The following is a 22,341-nucleotide window of genomic DNA, read 5'->3' on the forward strand; positions in this document are numbered from 1 at the left end:
AGTTCAGACCACAAGCAAAAAAATCAACAAAAAGAGGTCACTAAAAGAAATATTGAAAAATAAATTCTTAACAAGTTTAGTACTTTAGTGTTGGAGCAAACCGTCCTGTTTTCAACTCAATCTCCACAACCTTTATGCATACCATCCTTAGGTTTTTCCTACTTTACAATTTATTTACGTTTCACTTTACCTATTTCAGTTTATTTTTAAATAAGGTGCGTCCACGTGACGCTAAAATGTCAGCATGTCAAAAGCTCAGAAATAAGCCCGCGGCGGCGTCACTTGCAGGCGCCCCTGTTTCTGCTCCACTGTAAATAATTACGTAGCCTACGATTAAATGCAGTATATTTCTATAACAACTAGAGTAAGAAAGAACTAAAGAAAGGAGACTTTTATTTACTATTACAAAAGACACACAAATACAATAACATTTACACAATTACAAACAAATAAACCAAAAATAATTACATGAAAACGCACATGAACATAACACCTACCTACACACAATTTTGTTTGTCCCCGCTAAAGCGAAACGGTCTCCGACTCAGCATGATGCTGAGGTGTTAGACGCCTGCAGCGCTGATTTTTTGCCATGTTATTGCGATGTATTTTAACATATAGAAATACTTATTCAATCATTGAAATACTTATTCAAACTAAAAAAAAACTTATCAACTAAAAGTTTTTGAGATCCAATATCCGTATTCTGGTGAAAGATTATATTTACCTCATTCATCATCATCAGCCGGAAGACGTCCACTGCTAAACAAAGGCCTCCCCCTCAAAATGCCACAATGAATGACAACTGAACAAGCCTCGCCAAACAAGAAACCCCTCGAACCCTCTCCTCCTCGTAGTAAGCTCCAAGGAGTTGGGGACGTTCGGCACTCTCTGGGCCCTCTCTTCTCACACGCTTTGTCTCCTATAAAGCACCTCATATAAAATTTAAAAACAGGTAAACAAAACCAAGGACACAGTGTCTTTGGCGATATAGCCGAGCGAATTAGCTCGTTGAAGTGGCAATGGTAGGCCATTATAGCACGAAGAACAGATGGCCCTTGGCGCCGAAAAGTTCTCGAATAGAGACCACGGATCGGTAAGCGCAGCGAGAACGTCCACCAGCCAGATGGACGGATGACCTAGTTAAAGCCGCAGATTCACGGTAGATGTAGGCTGCTTCCAACCGAAGCAACTGAAGGTTTATGGGAGAGGCCTATGTCAAACAGTGGACGTCCTATGGCTGATATGAGGGCTGATAGCTGATATGATGATGATGATTGGCTTTGGTCCTCAAGGCGATTCAACCCCAAAAAAGGGTTCTCTTCTTTACCAGACAACCTTTGAGCGGATAATAGAAGCATTTGAAATAGGTAATGTTTTAATGTCAAGTAAGTAACATTTTTTAATTTGACCAAGGTTTTGATTTCATCTACTTATATTTTCCCAGACGAAAACAGCTAGCTTATCAATATCCCATCAACCACCTTGACACTCAAGCAATATCATCACATCAATAGCACAAAGCGATTCATCCGTGTCAGGGGCGGCAGTAATCGAGGTCGCACGCGGCTGCGGGCTTATTTTCACAGCCCTGAGCGTTGCGTGGTTAGAATGATTTTAAAGCCTTGCAGTTAATTACTCTTTTTGATTAATATTGGTTTAATTATATTTCAAACTGCGAAGCTATAACAAGCTCTCTTGCGAAGGCCAACCTGACCGAACTGTGCCAAATTTTAGCTCAGTTGGATACTAAAAATAAATAATAATAAATAAAAATAAGAAAATTTTGAGAGTGGCCCGACAGTGGTTCGCAAATTTATTAACCACAACTTACGAAGAAAAGCTGCTTATAAAAAAGACGAATGTAAAAGCTACTTCGATGTAACGGTATTTTATTAAGAGCTAACGCTGGTTAAAACTTCCGGCTTCATTATAAGTAGAGCAACGCTGCTGTCGGCAGGCGACTGAGCGAAATGAGCCCTCTAACAGCTAAAACATGTTAAAATGATAAAGAGGCATTCAGACTGAATGACAGGCATTTAACTTAATCTTTAGTAGGTACTCAACAACAAAATCTTTTGTGTTATGGCGGGCTTAGGAGTCAAAGAGTTACTGTATACTGTAATGGGGTTCAAGAGTTTCAGTAATTTAAAGTTACGTAGCGAGCTGTATAAGTTATATAGCTGTATAAGATATAAGCCCACAAAGTGTGTTTGATCTCTTAACTAATTTGTTAGAATATTCTTGAAGGTAATTTAACGAAACATAATCTTAGCGTTAGGAACGCTATCTTTTGATTGCAGTTGATGTTAACAAGTCGAAGATTCCTTATTTCATGCCAGTTCAAGCTCTAAGAATTTCCAAAAACCCTAAAATAACTCCTAAGTCCTCGCTTAGATTTCATGTATGCAGAATTTCATGCTTTTAGGTTCAGTAGTTATGGCTGCGTGTTGATATGCCATTCAGTTACTATTAAATCAGTTTTGTCTTTTATTAAACATGCACCACGCCGCGTCAATGGTAGCGTAGCCTTAGTGACTACCAAAATGTATCTGTATTTTTATATTCCCGCAACTCCCACAGCACAGGCATGATTCATAGCAGGTATTCATACGATAGTGAAATGGGGCAGAAACATTTCGCCTCGTCAAAAATTCGCGACGTGATTTATAAAAAGCTGTGGCACTGGAGCGTCCTGTACCCGTACCTACATAAATCGCATCTGAGCTTTCTAAAAACCAGGTAGGTAACTAATTAACTAACATTATATAAAAAACAAGTAAATCAACTGAAGGGCTAAAGTTTGCCATCCCCGAACCTTTGCTCGGTTGAAGGGATTATGTTTAATAACTTCTAAAATTAGTTTCGTATTATAAATTACAAAATTTAATGAACAATTTAGGTGTTTGATCTAAGGCGAGTTTATGGTGAAGCATAAAGGTTTAAACTATGATCATGTAAATTCTAATTTTTAACCGACTTCAAAAAAGGAGGAGGTTCTATGTTCCAATGTTTGTATTTTTTTTATGTATGTTCACCGATTACTCCGTCAATTGTAGTTCGATTTTCAATTTTTTTTTATTCATAAGGGTACTCTTCTGAGGTGGTCCCATTGTCACCAAATCAAGATCTGATGATGGAATCGAGGGCAAACCTCAAATTTTATAGGCACACCTATGGCGATTTTGGCATTTTTAGCATTAAGATAAGCATTTACATTTAGAAAATATCATTTGGTAAACTGGACCTGATGAAGAAGACCGTACCCATAGTATGTAGGTGAGGTAGACGACTATTGTTCCATTGCTGCTCGTGCTGAGGCACCGACTTCGAGCTAGTAGGTACCTACCTAGAAAAAAATTTTCAAGGGTTTTGTAGTCGGTTCCATTTTTTGTTATTTTTTTATTTTTTTGGATCGGTTTTACTTTTTTGCTAACAATTTTCTTTTTCCCAGTAAATTTTAAATAGGTATATTGATTTCAGATCAAAAACAGAGTTGGGCTCACACCACACAGTCACTTGGTGGATACCGACGGCGTGACAGATTTTCAGCTCTATCTCCAATATACTTTCGTGTGTTTACAAAACATTTCCAAAAGTACGTTTCCCTACAAGCCACCGATCGATGTTGTTTGAATAAATAAATGGTATTTTGTTTTTATCACCATTCTCGAAGTTCCCAAGTATTCCGTCGCGTTATACAGATATGCTTAGCAGCTCTGTTTATTTACTGGAAGAACGTGGGTGTTGAAAAATGTCAACCGTCAGACAGAGCATAAACAGTTCTTGCACTGGAGATAATTTAAATAGAAATTATCCTAGGGGAGAGTTAATGAAAGTATTTTAAGCCACCAAGAATTTGCCTAAGTAGTATTTACCTAATAAAAGTTTGCAAAACTTAGCAGGTCTCAAGGGAAGACTATTTCAGTTCCTATCTTTTTAAATTTGGTAGTTTTAGGGTAGCTAGACATTTGAAATTTTCACAGATTATTTATACCTACCTAACTGTGGCCGCTATAACAAAAAATACTATAAACAGAATAAAAAAAATATTTAAGGGGGCTCCCATATAAAAAAACGTGATTTTTGTCGTTTTTTGCTCGATATTAATAACAGCAACAGGTAGACGCTTTAAATTTTCATAAAATATAGTCGTATAGGTATTCACTTCAAAAATATTTTTTTTAGCTAGCTTATAATGTGTCCCACTGCAGGGCAAAAAAACGTGTTTTTTATTCTAATGTCTAATGTTGTATCGGTAATGGTACGGAACCCATCGTGCGCGAGTCCGACTCGCACTTGTTAGGGTTCCGGAGCCAAAATGGCAAACACAGAACCCTTATAGTTTCGCCATGTCTGTCTGTCTGTCTGTCCGTCCGCGGCTTTGCTCAGGGAATATCAATGCTAGAAAGCTGTAATTTTGCACAAATATATATGTAAACTATGCCGAAAAAATGGTATAATAAAAAATTAAAAAAAGTTCTTTTTATGGTACCTCCCATAGACGTAAAGTGGGGGTGATTTTTATTTCTCATCCAAACGTATTGTTGGATAGGTCTTTTAAAACCATTAGTGGTTTGCTAAGACGATTTTTCGATTCAGTTATTTGTTTCCGAAATATTTAACTTTAAAGTGCAAATTTTCATTGAAATCGAGCGTCTCCCCACCCCTCTAAAATCTAAACCGGTGGGTGGAAAAATGAAAAAAAAAATCAGTATGGTAGTAAGTATATCAATCTTAAACAACAAATCTTACAACTTTGAAAAGATGAAATATCCCAGACATTGCAATTTCAAAGATCAATATTTCAAAAATGGTAGAACCGATTCTAATGAAATATAGCTAAGAACCACCGCAGAAAAACCCGTTGTCACTTTAAAAAAGACGCATCAAAATTGGTGAATTTGTTTGAGAGCTACAATGTCAAAGACAGACAAGACAGACGGACAGACAGGCGTTAACGTCAAACTTTTAACACCCCCCTTTTTGTGTCGATAGTTAAAAGGAGCGGTGAATGGCGGTGAAACATGGTGAAACGGTGTTCTTTTTTCTCTGTCTACCTTAATAATAATTGTGAGTATGTATATATATGTGGCGAACGTGTGCATTCGATTTTGCGTGTAGACATTTATGTAGAATAAAAGAAAGCAACAATAGAAACCCTCTCATTCCGAGAGGAGGCCTGTGCCCAGCAGTGGGATGTAATAGGCTGGGATGGCTTCTTCTACGCAGTTGTAGGCGTATAAACTTTCATTGTGAAATTACTTGAGAATTTCGTATGTTCTGTAATGGGCTTTTCTAAATTGAAAACAAAAGAAAAGTAAAAGACCTTAGAATCATTTTTTATTATAATTTAACATATACAACTTACGCAAACAACTTCATACACACCTTCAAGTTTGAATACGTAATAGAAATATCTCCATGAATATTAATTTCTATGCATTTAAATAAATAATCTTTGATATTTTCCACTCACTGAATGTCAAAAATGCCTGAAGCGAATTATAAGGAAAGTTATGCAAAAGTTTGTTAATCTTGTTTGCTGCCTGGAAAAGGTAAACATGTTTATTTAACATTTATTTTGTTGGAATAGAAATAGGCTTTAAATCCTACAAAGGCCCGATGTAACGTGATGTGACAGCTGCCGATCCTTATTTAGATAAATTGAATACAAAAATAAACGATGTATCGAATAGGGAGTAACAAAACACAGTCAAATGCGAAAACGGGGAAAGGGTACCTACCGCTGCAAATGATATTGTGCGGTCAAGGACTTTAATCCCTGACCCACCACGGAACCATTTCACAGTAAACGTCATAGTGACATCGCATTAATTAACAAAGAAAATCGTAATGACTTTTCCTTTGAAAAGCTTCCGTGGTGGCTCATGAAAGTCCTTGACCGTACCTACGTCGTTAAATTTCTAGCCGGATTCTTTTCAACAGAGGTTTTTCCGAACCGGTGGTATATATTTTTTGACATTCATAAGTGCTTGATTAAATATATTTTGACTTTGATTTTGTAACTACTCGTACTGAAGAAAAGTTTGGTAGACCCTTGTAGTTTTTAATTACTTAAGTAACTTTATTTTTATCACCTGTTATCTGAATAATGTGGCTATTTACGTGAGAATGAGGGTGAATTTTTGTACGAATGATTTGATGTAAAAGACTGAATGACTGAAGACTACTGCGGAGTGAATGAGAAAAGCGAGTGAGTGAAAGAGATATGAGTTACTTTCAGGTGAGCCTACGTGCTAGTTGTGCTTTCTGTTTTTCTCTTGCTTTTTTAACGTATTCGATAGTTTAATTTTTAATAAACTTTTTCTAACTTTAATTAAAAGTTTGTTTTCCTACGCACGATCCCACATTTATAGTAATACATTTTGTAAAAATCAAGTATTTGCCTATTACGGTTCAAAATATACAGGGCCGTGACAGGCGGACAAGTGGACGGACAGATAGCACAGATAGGAACTCTTTAAACTAAGTTTAGCTGTTTTATTTATCTCTAAAATGAAATGAATTATAAGAATTGCGCATTGACTCAATACGCAAATTGAGACTACAGATTATTAAAGTAAGACAACTTGGTTTAGTTTGACTGAACATTCCTGTAAATCGTCTCTACTTTGAATAAATCTCGTATCTAAAATCAATATGACAACAAAATTGAACCTTGGCATAATGTTCGTAAAGTTCACTCTGAAAATTATCTATTTTGAGGTACGAGTTTTTTTTTAAGTAGTGACGAAATGTTATTCACCGGTCCAAGTACGAGTAGGTAGGTATCCTAATCACTTGTTGAAGTATAAGTATGGTTACCTACCTAAGAAATTCCTTGTTTGCTTTGACTTCGTGCTAATAAATATGATTGATGATAGAAAAGGCCTCCCGATTCAATTATTTTAAATTAAATACGCAGGGAGGCAATACAAGTAGGGTTATCTCCTCAAAGAATTAAAATTATAAATTCAGACCCATTTCCTTCCTTTTAAGCGTCAATATAAAATAACGGATTGAGTAAGAAAATAACGGACAAAAATACAGGTAGGTGCTTACAGAAAATACCGGTAAGTGCTTTTTATTTTCACTTTGTCGCCTGCAGCTAAGCAGTGATTAAATTTATTTAAAGCGTTGTGTTTTTGCTTGTATTTTCTGCTTCTCTAATTGCACTCTGTATACAACGACTGTCGTAGAAATTTCAGTAATAAAATGCAAGAATATTACGTTCAGAGAGATAATAATAACTAGTTTCTTCTTCCAACTTCTTTCAACTTCTTCTCACAACTAGGCTTCTATAGACAAAACAAAAGCGTGAAGTTGTTTGCGACGAGATATAAAAATATACTTATCAAGTTTATCTACTTGGATAATTTACGGCATGAAAATGGTCGGAATAAAATACGCCGGTAGTTATTCTAAAATATTTCAAAATTACCGAGAACAAGAAAATCAACGTTAATATTTTCTCTTTGTGCAAAGTTGGGTCTTTGCGGGTAACTTTGCGACTTTTTGCAGGATAACGTGGAACCCCGAATACTTCGCCAACTTTGTATGACGCACTAACCGAACTCTGAATTTCTTGGCAACTCAATTTTAACTTTGCGTAACGAATTTAAAACTCAATTTTGATTAGCGTAGCGCTTTCATAGAATCGTCTGCCCTGTGATAGAGAATATAAACTATGTTTTTAACTCGAGAGAGATTCTCTTTGCCATTCACTGCTATCAAATCATCATATTAACTGCAAATACCTTGAATATTATTAGAAGTCAAGCATGCAGCAATGACTAAAGCACATGTATTCGTATCATCCAGAAAATATAAAGTACCTGTATATATCTATCTGTGGGCGCTGGAGCTTTTTCTAGTAGTTGTTACAGGTCCAAAGGAAATATTTATTTTTGTGATTATTTATTAATAAACAGACATATAAAATTGGTATGATTACGTAAAGGTATATTAGTTTTTTTTTCTTGTAAACTAGGAAATAGTCCATAAAAGGTTGGGAACCTCTGCATTCGAGCCTAGGAAGTGGCGTCTTGCGAATTCATATCAGCTTGAAATGTTAAAGAGAGTAAGAAGTTTCCTACCCATTATCCCTTTTATGATTCGTAGCTTTTATGCAAAAAATATTTCCGGAATACTAAGAAGATACTTAAAAATAACAGCTACTTCGCCCTCTAAGTAGGTTTAGCATAAAAAGGGAAATGGGGGGACTATTAAGAGAAAACGGTTCTACGTAGGTTGGTGTAATAAAAGGGAACAAAGTTAGAAATTGTGAGATACTGCCGTATTTCGCAACGGGGCGCCCGCAGAGAGAAGTTTTGGACGGCGTACATTGCTTGCTCGATAGCTCGATCTACAGACACACCACGGAAATGTTAAGGTCCTTAAGTAAGTCAAGTAAGTTAGTGGATAACCCATAGATGGGCAAAAAAGTCTTGGGTGGCAATCGCGTACTGGAAGGTGAACACATAACATGAAGTTCCGCTTAATAATAATTGTGACGAAGATTAAAGAAGTCTTTCGCCCGCTCTAAGAAGCCGAGCTACAAGAGCGCTCTGCGCTGGCGTGTAGTTTACATTTGAGTTTCCGTTCGTACCCTTGACAAGGAACCACGGATTGGTTTGAAACAAGTCGGGCTTGGCTATTAATACTTTCAGTGGCCCATGTATCTCATTTTGTTAATTACTAGCCGTTACCCGCGACTCCGTTCGCGTAGAAGTATAAAAAATAGTTACGTCCTATTCTCAGATCTACCGAATATACATAAAAAAAATCATAAAAATCGGTCAAGCCGCTTCGGAGGAGTTTGGTTACAAAAGTTGTGACACGAGAATTTTATATATTAGATGTATGTTTCTCACAGTAGTTTTAATTCAAAAACTGGGCAGTTACTTCAAAGAACATTAAGAAAAACGGTTTACTAATGTTTCGGTGAAAAATATTTAGCAAATTATTAGCTCCCAAACAATTTTTCCCATATTTTTTTAAGGCGAAATGTTATTTCCTGGAATTTTATTACGATGTCATTTATGTTTTCGTCAAATGCATACATAGGTACTTCCTTTCCAAGTCCTAAAACCTACTTTCCAAGTGGCAGTTATCCTGGCTGCTATAAAAAAAAACTAACATCGAAGGGAAACTTCGGCGTAAGGTTGGTTCCTAAGCGAAATTTGCCGAAACATATTTCGCCGAAAAGGCAGTACACCAAGAAAAACTGATCCTACCCCGCAATGTACCTTTAAGGATAGTGCTGCACCTCACATTAGTCACGATCCGAATAAGCGGCAGGTAACTCCAATGGTCCATAAATCGCGCCCCCTTCGCCGTAGAGAAAATATCTGCAGCGGAGCACATTGCTTTTTCATGGGCCATGAACATGTACTAATTAGTGCCGGATAACTTAATAAACGTAAGCGCTGTGTTATTGGGGAATTGTTTTGATGAATTCGATTTGTAATTGCAACGTTTAAATAGTAGTGCAAATTTATTAAGACCCGAGGTTTAGAGCCAAAGATTGTATTATTGTCTAACGTGCTCTAAACCACCATCATTATCATCAGCCTACATGAGGCTGACGCTGTCCTGAATCACTGTATCATTTGCCAGAGAAAATTATCTTGTTATCTCTTTCTAGCCGTGGTAGTCTAGTGATTTCATCTATGGCATCTCACTCTGAGGGTTGTGGGTTCAAAGGCTCGCACTTCTGTTTTTTGGAACTCACATACATTATATTTAATTTTACTTGGACAAACCAACGTGGAAAATTTGGAAACCTCCGATATTGTCAATTCATAATATTCAAAATGGTTGAACCGATTATAATGAAACATAAGGTGGAAACCAAATCCCAAGCCCTATAAATCTAAGAGGAAGTAGTGAGGCCTGTACAGTGTACAAGCCGAAAATAATAATGACAATGAATCTCTTCTACAAGGTGTCTCTACGTGGTCTCTACCCTCTACCCTCTGGACAATGATCAAAGTCCCATGTAGAGTTCCTTTTCAGGAAGTTTATTTGATTTTAATGAATGAATATACCTAATAAAATAAAACAAGTTTTTAAAATCTTGACGACATTTATAATTTGTAGTTTTAGTTTAGCTTATATTCAGTTTTAGTTTTCTAATTGTATTTTATAATATTCATTATAAATAAAGTGTAAAGTGTATCATACAATTGCCTTTCCAAAATAAAATTACCTAATTTATGTAAATCAGTAAAGACGTTCGTGCTGTGGCGTTTGGTATAAGGCTTTGTACATAAAAATACCTTAATCAACACGATCTGTTCATCTTTATTCACAGGATAGAGACACTTTGTATATTATGCAGTTATGTGCTTTTTGTATGCAGTGAGTGCATTTGCGTGTAGCGTTTAAGCTTTTATAAACTTATAATAAGTTATAATAGTGGTCCTGTCTAGGGCTTCCGGAAATTATATAGGTAGGTAGTTTAATACGTTGTCAAAGCAACTAATCAAACTTTAGCCATAACACACCTTACACGGCGTCAACCTAGTTTACCGGAAAACTTGTAACTATGAAACTTGTAACTTAGTGTGCGGCTTAACATACATATTTATTGTCTGCATTATGTAACTTTAGTGTAGGCGATTGAAGCCACTGTTTGATTTCTGAGTTGTAAGTCTTATTAACAACATCTTAAATCAACCAATACTTGGTTTGGATAGGTATTTAACTAAATGTAAACAAACTTCAGCTGCCAGATTTGGTACATTCAAGGATTTAAAACAATTTACTTATCTATCATTGTAATGCAAACTAGACTAGTGTAGTTAGATTTCAATACAGAATTGTACTCGTAAATATTTGGATAGTTTAATGGGGGAATTTCAATGTTTAAGACACCAGTTGACGTTGTTTTGTTTACATTTAGTTAAAAACCTACCCAAACCAAGTATAGCAGTTGTTTAGGGTCCCATAGAAAAATCTACAATATTGTAAAATTTTGTGCGTTTCATTCGAAGTGTACTGTGAATAAAGTGATTTTAGAATATCAGTAAGTTTGTACCTGAAGTTTATAATTTTTCAATACTATCAACCTATTCCTCAGTCGAGATATAAACGGAACTAGCAATCCACCTAGAAACTGCTTCAATCGGAAGCTTTTAGTGCGAGAAAATTTCAATATTTTCATAACATCCGAAAGAAGTTATGCGAAGATTTAACTAAGGGTCGCCACTACTAAAGTCTCTTTCTCACTCTCGCTAGCTAATCCAAAAACCAAGCAGCAGTGCTTGCGCTGTGTGCTAAGGAAACTATTGACGCATGGCATTCTCTTTGAAATATTTATTGTTAAGATAAAAAAAAATCCATTGCATCTTACTTGCAAACATCTATCTTATCTTACTCATCTTGTAATAACAAACAGTACCCAATATTTGCAACGGCACCTCAGCGAACAATATCAGTGTACGTTGTTACTTCGAGCCAATATGTCAAGGTGATGCGACGAAGGCTGTATAAAGAGGGGTTAGTGACGTCGCAAGAACCCCTCCGCGGTCTCTGTAGCACGAAATGTTTACACAGGCCTCCATGTTCGGCAATTTGCAGCGGGAAATTTATAATACAATGCATAAGTTTTCTGTTCTGTGCAATACAACATAAGGCAGAATTAACTCTAATAAAAAAATATAAAAGTTTATTGTTGAAAGTTAGGTTAGGACTGTAACTAGAAGAGTAGTGACCGGACCGCGTAACGAAGGCAAAATTTTGGTAAATCTCTCGCAGACCGATGTTCTGATAAGATCTCATGGTGAGCACTTTGTATAGCGCTAAATCGTCTTAAAGGTCCTTACTGAAGAAATACTCCAGCAGTAATTATCGCCTGCTTTATATGACGATAAAAGTGATTGAGAAAAAAACTAGCTTAGTTCATTTTGAGCTACGAAACCCGGAACCTTAAAATATCAAAGTTAAGCGCCTCCAGAACAAAATAAATAAATAAACCTTTTGCTGTATTTAAAAACAAGTATGTGACTGATAATTAACCTTTAATTGGGATCCAACTTAAAAGGAAAAAATTCAATCATTATTATGGTGATATCAGAACTTTAAGGAAGACATGTAAATGTACAGGCAAGTTTCCGATGATGCTTTGGGATTACAAAACAAAAACAATCGTTTTTAGAATCATTATCTCCAAAGAAAAGAAGAGGGCTTGGGATGTTTTCCCACGCGGCCCAATGCAGGTTGAAAAGTTCAGAATCACCATTGAACTACTTCAGTGGTGCGTGATTCACTATGCTAGTAGATAATTGCTATAGTTGTTTTAGAGAACCTTGATTATGCGATTCCTGGAGCACCATCGAAAAATTACAGCAATATTAGTTATATTAGCTTGCTTAGATTCGACATTTCTTGACTCGTAATCTTTTGAGAATCCAAAAATGTTCCCATGTATACATATGTAGTATGTGAATATATAATTATTTTTCGTGTTATTTTATCACTTTTACTGTATTAATATTTTATTGTTTACGTATTATTATCCCCATTCTCGTTTCGATCTCATTTTCATCGCATCGGAAAGCACCTTTCCGCGAAATGTCAGAACTCAAACAGCTGGGAGTTGAAACCCAGATAAAGCAAGCACGTCGGTCTAGATTAACGGATGCAACCGCCAGTTCGTGAATACCGAGTATTCCCGAGTTTCCTGAATATTCCAGAATAGAAGAGTAATCCCGAGTTTGAGTCAACTGCAGTGGTTTGCTGTTCGAATATTAATGGGCAGAATCTTGCATTTTTAATTCATACTCCACACGGTGCGCCACTTTGAAGATTATTTTGATATCAAGGTGTAGAATAATCGTGTAGAAATTAAAATCAAACGTTTTCGCACTAAAACGCCGCACGGATCTTTACGGATTATTATTATTATTATTTATTTGTCATGTATGTGTACTATGCACATAAAATTTTTAATGGTGTTTTTAACCAACAACTAAATTCTAGAATTTCAATTTGACTGCGGGATGCTAATGGATGACGCAAGCTAAGGCGCGGATTAAGGCTAGTTTTTAATACAATTAGGCTGCCTTGCGCAGATCAGAGTTAACTTTTAACTCCGAGTTAACCCATAACCTACTAGTATCTAAAAGTCAACGGGACTATCAACCGTAAACTAGGTTTAACGATTTTTTTTAAATCTTTGACCGTGACAGTGGTCCTTAATATATCAAATTTATTTAGTGATACTGTACATATTTTACTAAATAGGTGTCAACTACTGCATCCGACAATAGTAGATTGATAACCAAGGGTGGAAAGTGACTCATTTCACCCGAGATATTTCTGGCGCTCGTACGAAGTGAGAGCGCCAATAGTTCGAGGGGAAATGGGTAATTCCACCCGAGTTAGACACTCTACTTTTCATTTCGACTGTGAGGAAAGTAAAATACTACAAAAAAAATGAGAATATTAATAAATTGAATTTACTTATATCCAACCTCCAACGGTACCTTTTCGACTGGCCACTTGCCACGACCGACTATAAAAAAAAACGAGTTGGTCACAGGAGCTTATATACGAAACTGGGGTTGAACGCCGAAGGAAGAAGTTTGGCCTTTATTACTTATTTATATATTCCATCTCCTTCTTTCACATTTCACGAATGACTTCCATCTCTTTCTTAACCTTACTAAAGAAAGAGATGGAATGTGTTCGTGACGTAATAAAGATCAAATTTCTTGTTTCAAACGGATGTTCGGCGTTCAACCTCCAGTGTTGTATGTAAGCTCCTTGGTCACGACGTGCATCGGCCATGCCGAAACGGTGAAAAAAAGTGTCATTGACGTAACTCAATTATCTTCGACTCCCAAGGCTAATCGAAAAATTAAAAAAAAATACTTTCCACCCTAGAGATGAAAACGCAATTTTCCACCGGCTATCTACCCATGAAAATTAAACTTTCCGAACAGGAGAGATGAAAAGTATAATACTTCATTACTTACTCAAAATTACCACTGACCTACTAATCAAACACATCTTCATAAACTTGGATATTCATGAAGATACAGCACAGGTAGTACAGTTAACTAGGTCCGCTAGTGACCCTTGCGCGGAGTAACACCCCCCGCTTTCGAGCTCCCCTGAATATTGCAAGGCTGAGAATGGCAGGGCCGGGAACAATGCACGAACGTAACGACCTTGTTGTAGCGTTGTTTTGAGATTTATGGACCTAAGCAGGGAAAAAGGTGTTTTTCGGTTTTCGGTACCTGGGCATTTTTATTATTTTTGTTGGTGCATTATGAAAATAAATGTACAACAGCATAGGTTGGTGATTTGTAGCCATACTTATAAAGTTTTGATTTTCTTTTTAAGATTCGTAGAACCCAAATGAATTTAATCGGTTGAGGAAATAACAGTGCCTACTGCCTATAGTAAACTAAATAGGTTACGACTTTACAGATCTATTGAATAATACATTTGAAAAGTCGAATACAACTCAAATTGGTTATATGCAATTCACTAGAAGCTCAAAGAGCTTGGCTTCAAGAGCAATATAAAACCGCAAATCCAATTAACGTTTTAGTACAGTGCCGTTGTCATGACGTGTATGTATCATGTATGAGTAAACCGCATAGTAATATTGCAATATGTGATATGTTAGACGCGTAGCATATTGTTGCTGTGTTACGCCCTACGTAACAAGAATCCTGAAGCAAATACTTATGACGCGCTGGTATGAACAGTATGGCGCCGAGCTTCGAAGTATGTTGCAAGATGAGGTAGTTGTAATCCAGGCTTCCAATAATTACAATAGGAGAACTATGCTAGTCAACTTTCTCAAGAACTGAACTTACATTAAGCAAAATATAATTTTGTGGAGTATTAGAATGGAAATGAAGAGTCAACTCTGATTTTTTTTATTCGAGTACAATGTTATAAGTAATATGCTTATTTTCATAATGCATAAATCAAACCTCACTGCAGATGGCTTATGTAACGAGTAACTTCGTTTTGGACGCGTTCCAAAAAACTCAAGGACGCCCGCGAAGCGGCGGCTACTGGGAGACACACTTAAAGAGGAGTGAGATCGTTTTGTCCTTTTATATTTGGGCTACACCTGCCCTGAATAGCATTACCTGCCTAATTAACATCCGAGGCGCCGTAAATGTATAGTTTTGATTTCAATGAGGGGCTTAATGAATAGTATTGGGCGGAGAAAATATAGTGGCATCACAAAGGTTAACTCTCTACGGAAAATGTAATATTTACTTCAACATACAGCTATTGATGAATGTGGTTACATAACAGTTTGTATATAAGTCTTTATTGCCGGTGTACACTCCTTTAAAGTTTGATATATGATTCTTGATTTGATTGAACAGTACCTCTTTGTTTCCCATTCGATTCAATTCCGCAGAGAAACTAAGTTCTAGATTGTCCAGGCTGAAGCTTAGTGTTAGAAATTGATCGCATCTTTCTCTTATTGGGATTAATGTTTTAAACTATAAATTTAAAATTACTTTCAAATTGCATCCAAACTACTTCAAAAGAACCCCATGCCTTTTAATTACAAGATACAAAAAAAAAGATAATATTTGCATGCTAATGTATCTGGATAGACACGTCACACGTTAACACCATTTATAAGATCAATTTTGCCATATCTAAAGCAAAATTAATTTAATTTCACTATCCTAAAAATCGCTAATGCAAGAGAAAAGGCATAGTATAGTTGTGTTTAATATATGGGGAGGAAGAGACGATACCATTTTAATTACACGCTAGCCTGTAAAAAGCTAATGTCACACACTCATAAATGGAACAAATAAAGTAAGAAAGGATAGAAGTTGGTTTATTTACAGCTAAAGATATAAAGTAAAGCTAGTTGAGACAAGATAGGCACAAACTCAAGGAAATGGAATTACGTAATTACTAAGTTGGAACATTTCATTATCAATATCGCTATGATTTTATTGGCAAATGTATGGGATGTATAAATTTATTTATAAACAAACAAATAATATATACAATAATTAACAGAAATAAATAAAAAAAGAACTAAAACTAACTTACTCTAATCCTAAAAATCTATATTTACAAATATCACCCAAGTCGTTGCTATTGGGCAGGGTGCCCATAAGGCTGGCTGCGTTTCCTCGTTGTATAGCAATGCCAATACGTTGACTGAGGAAAGAGCCAGCCCTATGGGCACCCACCAGTAAAACGGGAAAGCTTCTTTTTTTTAAATTAAATAGTTTTTTGCTTCGGGACCCCACGGACCAAGCGTTTCAACAGCAAAGGCCGCAAATATGAAATTGTTTGCCAGATTCTCATATTTACGGCATTTTGCTGTTTCGGCCGTTGCAGCCGCCGCACCAGCCTTCAATGATGTCTTAGCAAGATAAGACGGCACCAATGTGTCCACACATGTCCCAAATAAGCGGGATGTTGATGTCAGCGGCCGATCGTAAAATCCGCCAGATCACGAAATTCCTAGGCATATCGTGAAACGCCGCCATTTCATGATATGCCTAAACGTTGGCCAGGCATATCACGATGTGCTGAGAAATAATACGGCAGATCGATTAGAGCAACGCATTCGTCGATATTCCTAGCTCTATACCGGGCACATCGTAAAATAGTTTCTTATTTGGCCACTGGTGGCGCTGCGTATGCAATGGCGGCCGTGACCAGCTGACCGGCCGTGTTTGTTTAGCGCGTGAAAAATGTCGGCGTCGCAATAAAATGATCTTTAAACCGAAAATAGTGATTGAATTCAAAATAGAAGTGCAAAAGAAGCTTTTGAACATCAGCTCCGTTCTTTTTATGTGAATCAAACGAATTCTGTGCACAATGTGAAAAAACCATGGACGTCTGCTCGTATTTTAGAGGTTAGTATTTTGTTGGTAAATAAAGTATTCACTAGTTGTTATTTATTTATATAAAAAAATTTAGGTACGACGAGCGAAGCGAGGAGTGGTTAGTATTAATTGTGATCACGACGCACGAGCCGAGCGAGCGAAGTGAGCGTGCCGCGGCAGCGGCCGGCGAAGTGCCAGAACCGATATGGCGGCGTTTCATGATATGCCTAAGAATTTCATGATCTGCCTAAACTGGCCAAATCATGAAATGGCGGCGTTTCATGATATGCCTAGGAATTTCATGATCTGCCTAAACATCACTAGGCAAATCGCTAAACGGTGAGTTTTGAACGATATGGCGGATGTCCCTTAGCCAATTCATGAAATAGCGGCATTTCACGATATGCCTAGGAATTTCGTGATCTGGCGGATTTTACGATCGGCCGCCGACATTGACATGACGTTAGTATCACAAAGGTTCCACCCTGGAAAGTGTTATTCGAATTAAAAGATTAAATTCTAGAAAACCGTGGGCAAATTCTCACTCGGTAAAAGTGCCGCTATCCCAACGTTACCTCCGGACTCTCCGGGGAACCGTTAATTTTCCCACAAGCCGAAAAACAGTACCTTCCCGGGAAACAAGGGTAACAGTGCTAGGTACAGTCAGCAAAAGCATACCTGAGCTGTCGAAAAGCTCAGAAAATACCAACGCAACTCTAATCTCATGGCAATACGGTGTATGAATTTCTTGAGCTGATCATTTTATTCAGCCATTTTGGCGCCATACTGTACTTCTTGGACGATAGTGCTGGTGTTTATTCACTGTAATATTTTACCCGCGGATTACGCTGTAGAAGTTTATTTCTCGTCCCTCGGGAATTTGCATGTAGTTAGCCGAAAAGAAATGAATCTGTCGGTCGTCTAAGAGTGTTCAGTGAATCGATAAATACATAGCTTATTATGGGAAAGGTATTGATAAGGCAGTTACGTTTGAGGATAATTATGAAGAGAATATAAACGAATCGATAATAATATCGTTAATGCTAAGGAAAACGTTGTCAGAACACATAACGACTCTCGATAACATTTGAACGTAAAAAAATGTTTGAGATTAAAATGCTGTTGCGAATAAATATTTTATCGACGCCTAAATAATGTTTACTTGCTAACCGAGATTTACTTTCTAGTCATTTTTTTTAGCTATGCTACAGTCAAGGGCATATATATAGATATATTAATATATATATACAAAAATATCTACACACCTTTATGCCACTAAACATAAGGTCGATGTATAGGTACATATATTTGACGCTATGGCTGTATAGATATTTATGCCCTTGACTGTAATTCTGTTAATTTAGCAATTATTTTTCTTAGACTGTGTCTTTGAAATTTGCCATTGCCTAATACAGATAAGCAAAATTTTAATTTTTGTCGTTGTTCTTTAAAAGGGTCAGATAATTTTGAGGTCGGTTAACTTTAATTGTCTCTTTGATATAATGGCTCAACTTCTACATACTTATATTCTTAGCACACAAACGCAATCATACACACGTGTAACAACTGCGTCGTATATTAGCCGGATACCCATAGGTATTCTCGTACAAAACACGGCTTAAGTTACGGCGTCGTACCATTTGTAAAAATACCTTTTATTTTTGCCCAACACCGACACGTATTAAGGTAGAGATGACGCCTAGGGAATTTGTCAGAATACTGTTTGACACTTCAGCATTTGGGATTCCCCGAGTCTCCCCCTAGCCGGTGTCTCCCCCGTCTGAGTTGTTTTATTTATTACTTTTTGTGGAATGCCTAGGTAACAAGTCGGGGTTGCATTTATAAATGAGGAGGGACTTTGAATTTTCTTTTTAGCCTTGAAAGTGGATGTTTGCGTAAAATCTAGTTAATGCCTAGGCATGTCGTGATCCGACCGTTTAAGTTCTTTGCTGAATGAACCTCTGGATCCTTTTGACATTCATGCCTAATTTCTACACAAAAATACCCTTATCCAAATTAAAAAAAGAATACTGCTGTAATACAACCATGTATGCTGCGAAAGAAAGAGCATTCAAAATCCGAAGCATTATTTTGGTTCCCCTTGTTTACGAATATTTTTTTATGTCATAATTCTATTTTGCATAATCTGTTTACGCATAATAGTACTCGTATTTATATTGCTCAGAATTCTTTTACGCAAAATCAATGTAAGACGAATGGGCTTAACGCATAATTTGCGAATTCCGAATATTGTTTAGGCAGAAAATGACTTAAGCATAAATTAGTTACCCAGAAAGTTACTTTCGCATAATGTAATTTTGCCTAGATATAATATGCTTTATACCCTTTAATATTACAACAGAAACGATGGTTTTCCTCAACGTTGCTCTGTTTTTTATTACATAAGCTTACTCACCTAATACAATCTACTCCTCTGGAAATTAGTAACTAGCAAGTGGGTGATAGTATTTTATAATGCGGGGATATGACTGTGACAAGGTCGACGAAGCCCCGCTTGATTTATCATTTCCCGTTTTAATATTTACCATTACTTACCTACACTAATCAAGAAATAGTACTTAATTTATTTTCGGACATAGATTTGAACAGGACTTCGGGCTATCAAAATTCGGCCAAATTACATATATGTGAAACAATATTATACATAATAAAAATTTGGCCATGTTAATATGATGCTAATATAATATTCGGGTAAACAATCATTCGGCTTACAAATAATTATGCCAAATTAAATTTCCGCAAACTTAAGATTCGGCGTAAATAAATTATGCGAAACCTGTTATGCGTAATAAGTTTCGGACATTAAAAATATGCCAAATATATCTCACCCCATTATTTTATCTCTCTAATACTCCTTAATATTGACAAGTAAAAATTTCCAGAAGGGTTGCATGCAATATGAATATTTCAAGTTATTTTTTTTTCGATAGACCTAATCTATCCGGATCGCTGGGCCAAAATCACCACTGATTGGGTTCCACGCCACGGGCACTGGAGCAGAGGGAGGCCTAAAAAAAGGTGGCGGGACGATTTGGAGCGCTTCCAGCGGGACTGGCAACATTTTGCCGAAGCCAGAGACGAGTCGAAGGAGAAAGAGGAGGCCTTTGCCCAGCTGAGGGACACTGTATAGGCTATTAAAAAGGACCTTGTCTTAAAAAGCGATGAACTGCAGCTTTATATCTTTTATTCCTTGTCATTTACTGTTTTTTTTTGTGATCGAGATGATATTTGCGGCGGTAGCAACGAGATGTCAACTGTTACTTGTCAATCTTGTCCTCATCAAATAGAAAACCATTAAGTGCTATGTTATTTTACTACACATTCACTTTTACACACACTTTTATATACAAACATCACGCCTGTATTCCCAAATAATGGGGTAAATAGGCAGAGCACACGAAACGTTACCGCTTCGGAGCCACTTTTAGCAATATTAGGTTTTAAGTTTGACAAAAACGGTACAATAGTGACAGGTTGCTAGCCTGTCGCCTACGGTATACCTTAACCTATATCCTCAGTCGCCTCTTACGACATCCACGGAAGAAATGGAGAGCTGATTCGCTTGGCTATGTCGGTGACCCTTGTTCTTCTACGTATCTCCTCATTTCTGATTCGGTCCCGTAGAGAAACCCCAAGCATAGCTCTTTCCATAGCTCGCTGAGCAACTCTGAGCCTATTTATAAGGCCTTAAGTAAAGCACCACGTCTCGGATCCCTATGTCATCACTGGCAACACACATTGGTTAAAGACTTTCGTCTTAAGGCACTGAGGAATTTTGGACGAAAAGACATTGCGGAGTTTCCCAAACGCTGCCCATCCGAGTTGGAATCGACGATTGACCTCCTTCTCGAAGTTGGACGGTTTGTCCTAGGTATACATACGCGTCAACAACTTCAAGAACCGAATTCTTAACCAAAACAGGGGTAGGCACCACATGGACATTTGACATGAGTTATTTTACTAATATTATAAAAACGTAAGTTTGTGACTGTGTGTGTGTGTGTGTGTGTGTGTGTGTATTTGTTACTGCTTCACGCTAAAAAGGCTTGACGCATTTGGATAAAATTTGGTATTTAGATATCTGGACGTGTAAATTGACAAGCCTCACATTGACATAATACATATTCGTATACGTTACAAATCGTATATACAATAAAGGTGTACATAACAATTGAGTTCCCGAACTTTTTCTAGCAGCACAAACCCATCGATCACCCCTTTTCCGTCACTCCACTTAAACAAACTACGAAACATGCGCTGCGTATAACAAAGTTTCAAGTGCTGTTACAAAAGCGTTTCGTGAAAAATGGATATGTTTAGTGTTTTGTTACTTCATACCTATATACAATAGATGACGTTCGTTTAGCTGATAATCAATGAGTTTTTTTTAATTTGCGATCTAAAGCAATTTGAGTTGGAGGTAGGCACATAAAACAAACAAGATTTTTATAGTCATTTGTACTAGTTTAAAATTTACGTTTAAATTAATTTACTGTCAACCTATCTACTATATGAAAGAATTAATTTTTAGCAATAACACTTCTTATTATATCAAATTCCTGAGATAAACTGTACACCGCACATCACTGGGGCGTATAAAAGTGGCACTCTCTATTTGTCATTTAAGTATTTTTTAATCAAATACGTACCAAGTCCTCGTCGTCGTCGGTAAAAATGTTAGCTCGGTCTTGCGCCGTCATGTCTCAAAGTTGATCCGTGTACCAAAATAACATTTTCTCATGGCTCACACACAATACACAAAGCTCTATCACTTAAACCACTCCAACTGCATCCAAACTCGGTCCAAAGTTGCACTTTGCTCATTCTCCATATTTACTCAATTCTGGCCAGTATTTCTACGTATAAAAAACTACAAAAAATGTTTCGAACTAGCAACTTGTAATCAAAATTTAAACATATGAAATAGTTTCGAAAATGGAACGCGAGAACCGAAGTCGAATTTGAAAGGGTCCGTGCTGCGCGGTCGGGACACAGGCGCACACTGCGACGGAGGGCGGGCAGCGAAGGCTCTGCAGCGTCTGGTAACCATGGCAACACGAAGCTTTCAACCGTTTCTACGGTGCGACTACCGATGCATGTATTGTATTGTATTAAATAGAATTTTGCTGTTTTTTGGATTTTAAAAGTTTTCAATATGCAAAATACTCATTCTATTTTTGTCATTTTACCCTTTTCCAGGCATAGTGCATAGTAGTGACCACATAAATGTACAGAAATATTCGAGCTTGCTACATATACAATATGGTAGAAAGTCAATTGAAGTCATTTAAAATTATAATTGTTTTTATATGAATCCCTCATAGGTAAAACAACATATAACTTTGATTCATTTTGTAGTAGCTTACCTAAATTAGCGGGGCCTGGAAAAAGGTTAAAATGCCTACTACCCCATCCGTATGTATATTGAAATTCTATGTATTGAATTACTTTTCCAATTTTATGTACTTGTCAACGT

The 22,341-nt window shown here is 36.8% G+C and overlaps 1 protein-coding gene across 1 annotated transcript in view; it reads right to left on the reverse strand.

Moving 5' to 3' along the window:
• LOC141429578 (transmembrane protein 151B-like) overlaps positions 1-21,855 on the reverse strand; it is a 59,425-nt gene extending 37,570 nt beyond the window's left edge. The window contains exon 1 of the mRNA XM_074089956.1: positions 21,515-21,855. Coding sequence (XP_073946057.1) covers positions 21,515-21,565 — 51 coding nt within the window. The 5' untranslated portion in view covers positions 21,566-21,855. The remainder of the gene's footprint in view (positions 1-21,514) is intronic.
• Between the last annotated feature and the right edge of the window lie 486 nt (positions 21,856-22,341).

This window comes from Choristoneura fumiferana, chromosome 7 (assembly GCF_025370935.1).
Source record: "Choristoneura fumiferana chromosome 7, NRCan_CFum_1, whole genome shotgun sequence".
Taxonomy (NCBI): domain Eukaryota; kingdom Metazoa; phylum Arthropoda; class Insecta; order Lepidoptera; family Tortricidae; genus Choristoneura; species Choristoneura fumiferana.